The 8,375-nt window shown below is 43.0% G+C and overlaps 1 protein-coding gene across 1 annotated transcript; it reads right to left on the bottom strand.

Moving 5' to 3' along the window:
* Positions 1–542: 542 nt before the first annotated feature.
* tst.L (thiosulfate sulfurtransferase L homeolog) lies at positions 543–7,508 on the bottom strand. The gene is made up of 2 exons (XM_018258901.2): positions 6,741–7,508; positions 543–1,071 (listed from the first exon to the last, which is right to left on the bottom strand). The coding sequence occupies exons 1-2, from the start codon at positions 7,330–7,332 to the stop codon at positions 779–781; spliced, it is 885 nt and encodes a 294-aa protein (XP_018114390.1). The 5' UTR covers positions 7,333–7,508; the 3' UTR covers positions 543–778.
* Between the last annotated feature and the right edge of the window lie 867 nt (positions 7,509–8,375).

Below are 8,375 nucleotides of genomic sequence, written 5' to 3'. Positions count from 1 at the left end.
GTAACGCATTGTCAGACTGGTATATCATTATATATGTAATTCAAGTACAGAGCACACAGGCAGTATTGTAAGGGGGCCATCCAGTGAATATTTTAGCCAGGCTGGGTGCCGGGGTAAGCCAGATAATTGTGAAGTTTTGTGAAAGTCACTTGAGTGTCCATATATCCATTTTAAAAGTAATTAACTTGCTTCACTAGAAAGGTAGATGCTACAGATCTTAAAGCACCTGATATAAAATAAAGTGAAGCAAGATGGGCAAGGAACCCATTGAGGCATCTGCAGAGACCCTCAGAACTGAACTTGGCATAGTATGAGAAACATGGCGACCAAGTGCCTGTGGTAGGTCATAAATCTCAGACTCTTGTCCAGCTGTAGATGTTAATTGTGGAATTGAGCCAGTGAATCAAAATCTCATTGGTCAGAAGATGATGTTTGACACGCAATAAGAAGGAGCCATTCTTTCTCTTTTACCTTATAAATCAAACATCTTGGGAGAAAGTTCAGCACCCCAGACCCCCCCCCCTAATAAACATTCATCAATGTTTGTCAATAAATCAGCACATTTTATTGATGTTAACATGCATAAAATGTAGAAAAATACCTAGTTGATTTCAGAACTTTAAGTACAGAAAATCAGATATACAGCAAGAATATATCACAATGTACAATCCTATCATGCTTGTGCAATACCAACTTTAATTATACTATCCTGTCTACCATTTGTGGTGGACATTGTTCAGTAAATATGGATATTGCCTAGAAGTATCTTATACTGTATTTATTCCTTTTTCCATTCGGAAACCTTGTGTTGTGGTTGGGCACGGTGGAACCATTCAAACCAGGAGCCATCATAGACTGCAGTGTCTTCCTTGCCAAGGATGTAGGAGGCCATGACAAGCTGACAGGCAGTGACACCACGGCGACAGGTAATAGTGAGGGGTTTGTCCAGAGCAATGCCTTTGAGGTGGAAGAGATTCCGGATTTCATCTGGAGACTTCTCGTAGCCTTCTTCTGTGAGGAAACTAGTAAAAGGAAGGTTTGAGGATCCTGGGATGTGTCCTGGATTGATTCCTACAGGAGAAATGGCAAAACAATGTCATTGGTAAAGGTTTGGATTTAAATTATTTATTGTGTCATAACTGATTCCATTATTTTTTACAGTAAAGAAATATCAAACATATGATTCATCAGTTATTGATGATCATCTGGTGTTGGGTTGACCAGCCTGAAGCACAGGGGACCTGCTGGTTTGACTCGCACAAAAATATACCTGTGACATGAAGCCAATCCAACCTTTACTAGTCAAACTGACTGAAAGTTACCCACCACATTATTAACCCTTTGCACCTCCTCACCTCAAAGTTTGTAATGTCACTGGTGGGTTAGAACGTGTTTGTTTCAGAAATGAAATGGGGCATGGCCTGCAAGAATGGGACTCATTTTGGTAGCATATAACTGGTAACATTAAAAGAAAGTTTTTTGGTCCCTGTTTGTTTACACTGAGCTTTGGTCCTATCTCAGCTGCAGGGTCAGACTGGGCCAGTGGGACACCTGGAATAAACCTGATGCCCCCCCCGATCAGAAGTCATACAGAGCAATTAAAAAGTATGTGTGCTTGTGGGGGAGGGGGGTGCTTGGTTTTCCTTGCAGGGGAGTTGACGACTGGGGTGGGGGCCCTGAGGTTTCATCTCTGGTAGGTCCCACACACCCCAGTTGACACTGCTCAATCAGTCCAATCTGGAGTGACTCCACTGTGTCCAATTTAGGGCCCAATCACATACATTTGTAGGTGAGAGGTATATGTAGAAGTTGAACAATGCAGCATGTAGTCAACATTTGACTGTGCAGGTAGAACAGCAGCTCTTTATCAAATATTATGGTGATCCCTTACTCACTGTGTTTAGGGAATCTCCGACAGAGTAGCAGCCCTGTCCAGCCACAAATTTTCCAAATCAGCATTCAAATAAACTCTGGAGAACCACAGCAAATTCAGTGTATCTTTATTTTTCCATACAACATGTTTCGGATATAGATATCCTTCATCAGGTGCTTGTTACAATGTGAGATAAAACCCAAACAATTTATTAACCCTTATCAACCAACAATAAAAAGTCAGCTCCAACTCATGGAGTTGGACAAATCAAACCATTACTCAACAGAACAGCAGCTCTGTAGTAGTGGCCATAACAGACTAGAAAAGGGACTGTGCAATATCCAATCCCCACACCGACCGAAATCCATAGCACAGCAGTTGGGGTTACCAGGTCACATTTTTATTGTTATTGCTACTTTTTATTACTCATCTTTCTATTCAGTCCCTCTCCTATTCATATTGCAGTCTCTTATTCAAATCATTGCATGGTTGTTAGGGTAATTTGGACCCTAGCCACCAGATTGCAAAAATTGCAAACTGACCAACTGCAAGTAGTCTCAGAGAATCACTCTTTAAATCATACTAAAAGTTAACTTAAGGCTAAGGCCATACTAGGCGATAGCGCCGCGATTTGACTCGCGGCGACTTTTCGCCACGACTTTTAAGCCGCAATCGCTGGGGAAACTTTTGCGCTGGCGTCTATGGGGAATCCAGCGTAAAAACACACGCAGCGATCTTTTTTCTATTGTCGCTCGAAATCGCCTAGCGAGGCAATTTCGAGCGACAGTAGAGAAAAGATCGCCGCGTGTGTTTTTACGCTGGCGATTTTTCGCGATTCCCCATAGACGCCAGCGCAAAAGTTTCCCCAGCGATTGCGGCTTAAAAGTCGCGGCGAAAAGTCGCCGCGAGTCAAATCGCGGCGCTATCGCCCAGTGTGGCCTTAGCCTAAAGGTGAACAACCCCATAACAGCATCTAAATGCCATAAAAGGGGGTCACCACCCCATAAACAGAAAATATACTGTAGCAGAACATTGTCATGTATTTAAAGGGATACTGTCATGGGAAAAAAAATTTTTTGAAAATGAATCAGTTAATAGTGCTGCTCCAGCAGAAGTCTGCACTGAAATCCATTTCTCAAAAGAGCAAACAGATTTTTTTATATTCAATTTTGAAATCTGACATGGGGCTAGACATTTTGTCAATTTCCCAGCTGCCCCAGGTCATGTGACTTGTGCCTGCACTTTAGGAGGGAAATGCTTTCTGGCAGGCTGCTGTTTTTCCTTCTCAATGTAACTGAATGTGTCTCAGTGGGACATGGGTTTTTACTATTGAGTGCTGTTCTTAGATCTACCAGGCAGCTGTTATCTTGTATTTGGCTGCTTGGGGGGGGGGAAAGGGAGGGCGTGATATCACTCCAACTTGCAGTACAACAGTAAAGAGTGATTGAAGTTTATCAGATTACAAGTCACATGACTTGCGGCAGCTGGGAAATTGACAATATGTCTAGCCCCATGTCAGATTTCAAAATTGAATATAAAAAAATCTGTTTGCTCTTTTGAGAAATGGATTTCAGTGCAGAATTCTGCTGGAGCAGCAATATTAACTGATTCATTTTGAAAAAATGTTTTTTTCCCATGACAGTATCCCTTTAAAGAAATTACATTTTCTAAGATTTTGGGTGGTGTATAACAATAGAGGAAGCAGACCCAGCGGTCACGGGGGTGCCCAGCCACGGGGTCTGCTTCACAAAAATCACCTTTCACCTGCCACGATCAGACATTTTGCATGCATGCTGCAGTGGGCAGGCACAAGCATGCACGGGGGGGGGGAAGCATTGTTGGTATGCACGCCGGGACCCTACCAAGATTCTTTTACAAGGCGGCTGGGGGAATCTTGTTATGCCACTGAAAGGGTTAGTTCATCTTTGCAAAGCTTTTTATTCCCAAATAATACACCTTCCAAACAGAAAATCAATGAGCAATTGAAAAAAGTCATTATCTGAAAATGATTAGTTTTTTAAAGGTAAACAAGTCCTACTCAGTATAAATACTTGAGTCTTACAAATTCTGTTTTACCCTGATGTAGTCATCAAAAGATGTTCATATATCGTTACATTAATAACATGTGAGGTTTACTGTATTTACTGATGTGACTAGACTAGCCGGAATTTGCAATCTGTGAAGCTTTCTCGTTAAGCTGACAATGATGTAAATACCAAGGTTCCAAAGCAGAACCCAGTGATGTGAACACTCGGAATTGTAATCAGCGTTTCTGTGCGAAATGCCAATGTGATATAGATTTGTTTCAATTGGTCTGGTTTACGTATAAAGAAGCAATTAACCTATTAGGGTTTGGGACGAATGTGGATGAAATTGGAAGGGAAGGAAGGAATACAAAATGGTTCATAGTGAGCACTACTTCTCAGGCACAGTGATTAACACAAGGCAATGTGAGAAGATTGTAAGGGAATTGAATGAGAATTGAGGCAATTACAGATGATTAGTTAAGGGCCTACAAGTGCTTCAGAGAAACTGACTCTGCTGTTCTCTCTTTTATTGTGTAACATAATACTGTAATAATACTATAGAATAGATTCATAACGGTGAGAGTCTCATCAGATTAGGAATCCCATGTCAGATGGATAGGCTAGAGCCAGATGGGAAAGGTTTCTGAGGGTAAATTCTCCTTTGTGGCCTTTTGCCAGAATGAAAGGATTGGCAGCTGCATCTAATAGAGATTATCTGGGTTCTTTTATTTTGTAAAGAGTTAGGCTTTATTGTAAGTCAATATTTTGTTGATTTTGCTCTTACTGTTTATTTTGAAATACCAATAAAAATAATTGGAAAAGAAAGAAAGATTATCTGGGCAAATCTGTCACCCACACTTTCTCTGACACCCTGTCCTCTTAAGGTAAGGCATTTGTAACCACGCAAGGTCCATATTCTTTTCTTCCAAGTCTGCACTAGATAGGGTTTCTGAGCAAGGTCAACTAACCCCATGTACTGGGGGTGATAATAATTCAGTTCTGGATTTTTATAAACCTAATATTTCTGTACTCTAAATCAGGAGTCCCCAACCAGTTTTTAACCCGTGAGCCACATTCAATTGTAGAAAGAGTTGGAGAGCAACACAAGCATGAATATAGTTCCTGGGGGGACAAATAAGGGCTGTTATTGGATATTTGGTAGCCTCTATGTGGACTGACACCTGATTTTTACATAACCAAAACTTGCTTCCAAGCCAGAAATTCAAAAATAAGGTCCTGCTTGAAGGGCAACTGGGAGCAACATACAAGAGGTTGGTGATCAACATGTTGCTCATGAGCCACTGGTTGGGGACCACTGCTCTTAACAGTAATATGAACTAAAGTCTGAGAGTGGATCATTAGCACCCTCACATCATGGAGTTTTTAGACATCTTTGGTTTCCACAATCACATTAAAGGTGTCTTTTTCAAGCCTGAATTAGAGTCCTTCTACTCCACTCCACTGAGCTCATCTGCTCATGCATGGGCCCTGCCCCATGGCCTTCCTGACAGATATCTGGCCTAAATTCATCCAGAATTGGCCAGCTTCAGTCATGAAACTTTCATAATTTAGTCGACTGAGGAGGACCACATTGGCACTTTGCAGTCATTGTCCACTTTGCCTGCTTAAGCCATCATTATAATCTTATAGTTGCCTGAAAGAGGGGCGACCGATGGGATCAGCTTGATTTGTCTCGGCACCTAAGAGATCTTCATGTATATGACCAGCTTCACTCCAGTTTCCAGAGTTTCTATAGTACATGCTCAGCTTTATTACCAACAAAAACAGACATGTCACATGGGTAACAGGCGCCTGGAATGTCAGAAATGCTATTTCCCTTTGTAAAACTGCCTGGACCCCCCACCCTTCCCTGATCTGCCTACAAGCGACTGCTTAACAAACCTTACCTGTGGGATATTGATCTGAAATATTTTCTGCACTAGTCTGCACATTTTTCTACTTCTTGTTTACACAGTTTATAGCAGATAAAGCGTTCAATGAGGTCAACTTCTTATTTATGTGTTGTAAAGTTTAATTGTAGCTGGTTTATTGCAGTTGGCTTCAGCTTTGTTTCCTACTGTGTTGGGTAAATAAAGTCTTAACATCTCAAGTCTAACCCCAATGGCTGAACTTGCAGATCAGTAGCCAGTCTGGTAACACCAGTGCAACATTCTAGCCAGTAATAGCAAAGGCACTTTGGATGATTGCTTTCATTTGCCAGCCATGCCATTTCCAGCTCAAGGTCAAGCAGAAAAACAATGGAATCCATTGATTTTAATGGTCATTTTCTGGACCCTACCTTTGCATTTGCAGGTCAGGTGATTATTGCTCAGAATTTTCTGGTAAGCATGGTGATACATAGGTGTCCAATCTGATTTTAGCGGCTTACTCTGCCCCTCTAGACCAATTCAGTAACTTGTTGGACTGTAAATGGACAAAACAATGGCCTACTCAATTGATATAGTAAGCAAAAATGAAAGTGGGCGGTATTTAAATTAAATGTCAGTTTAAGTGATCATTCTGCTAAACTATTACCCCCAGCATGTCATTGCTGTCAGGCTATGTCTGTGGACATCTGTTGTGCATATTTCTGCACATTCCTCTGCTTGGGCCTCTCGCTTTCCCAGTGCTGTGCCCCTCGCAGTGTTTCTCTGTACCTTGCAGTATTTTACTTTCTTCTAACAATACCATGTCTCTGCCTAGTATAACAGTGCAATGGCCTGAATCTGACAAACTATCCAAAGTGGGGCTGACTGTGAGGTGACTGGCTGGGTATTTTATTCTTATGCACAAACCCCCAAGCACTAAACATCAGCTGAACAATGGCATGTACTTCTTACCTTCTCCTGGTTCAGGCTCTGACCCTTGGAATCTCCCCTCAGATCGGGAATCTACCAGCTGGAACTCCTTGCTGTCCATGTTCCTCAGGATGTCCTCATAGCTCTTTACACGGGAGGAGTCCAACACTGCCTTGAATGTCTCTGGCTTCACCTGGGGCACCTCTGTAGTCACCGGAAGCCCCTGCTTTAGCCAATTGCGGAAACCCCCATCCAACACTGACACCTTCTGATGCCCGAATACTTTAAACATCCACCAGGCACGTGGTGCATAGTACATGCCCAGCTGGTCAGCATCATACACTACCACGTGACTCTCATTGTTAATGCCAAGTTTACCCACATACTTGGCAAAATCAGCTTCACTGGGCAGCATCACTTCGTATGGGGATGACTTGTCTTTGCATTCATCTATATCAAAGTACAAAGCCCCTGGTATGTGCTTCTCTGCATACTCCTTGCGCCCATCTCTGATGGCTGGAAAGTAGAACGAGGCATCCAGGACCCTCAAGGCTGCCCCTGTCTGACTTCCTTTCAGGGCTGCAGAGAGCCAACTGGCAGAGACCAGTGCCCGGGATAGCAGCTGCTGGGCCATCTTGGCAAGGACTGAGAACAGGGGCAGTGTGCAAGCTGTACAGAGGAGAGGCGGGTTAAAGCCTTGTTATTTAACTGGGCTGGCTGGTTCTCTCCTTAGGGCTGAACTTTACTGCTGAGTAATGGAAGGTGTTACCAGTACATATTTAGACTTTGGTTTGAATGGCAACAAGGATAAGAATTTTCAAAAGTCATTGCTGCATGCATTCTATTTGTTTTTCTCATCAAAGAAGTGAGGAGTGGGTGGGAGTGGGTGGGAGTGGGTAGGAGGGGAGGGGGTGTTCCAATCTCTGTGTTTTTTTTATATAGTTCCACCTCGACAGCACTGCACATGGCTATTAGCAGAACATAGAAATGCTGGTGTGTCCTACAGCACGGAGAACATGGATTGTCTCTCCATACAAACTGTGAACAGACATTGAATAAGAGCTGTGTTATATGTTTGTCACCTTGCCATCTGTTGCATTACTCCTCTCTGTATACAACTGACACAGGCTAGTAAGTTCGGCTGTAGCAGCATGTATGCAAACTATAGAACCAGTGGGATGGGACTGTGGCTGTGGGATAGCAGGTATAGTAGGGAGAGATGGTGCCTATAGTAGCAGTGGGGATAATAGTCTCTGGGAAGGGGCTGTGACTGTGGGATAGCAGGTATAGTATAGAGACATGGTGCCTATAGTAGCAGTGGGGATAATAGTCTCCGGGAAGAGAGTGTGGCTTTGGGATAGCAGGTATAGTAGGGAGAGTTGGTGCCTATAGTAGAAGTGGGATAATAGTCTCTGGGTATGGACTGTGGCTGTGGGATAGCAGGTATAGTAGGGAAATATGTTGCCTATAGTAACAGTGGGATAATAGTCTCTGGGAAGTGACTGTGGATGTGGGATAGCAGGTATAGTAGGGAGAGATGGTGCCTATAGTAGCAGTGGGGATAATAGTCTCCGGGAAGCGAGTGTGGCTGTGGGATAGCAGGTATAGTAGGGAGAGTTGGTGCCTATAGTAGAAGTGGGATAATAGTCTCTGAGAAGGGAGTGTGTCTGTGGGATA

This window comes from Xenopus laevis, chromosome 4L (genome assembly GCF_017654675.1).
Source record: "Xenopus laevis strain J_2021 chromosome 4L, Xenopus_laevis_v10.1, whole genome shotgun sequence".
NCBI classification, from domain to species: Eukaryota; Metazoa; Chordata; class Amphibia; order Anura; family Pipidae; genus Xenopus; species Xenopus laevis.
This window is presented reverse-complemented; position numbering and strand designations above follow the sequence as displayed.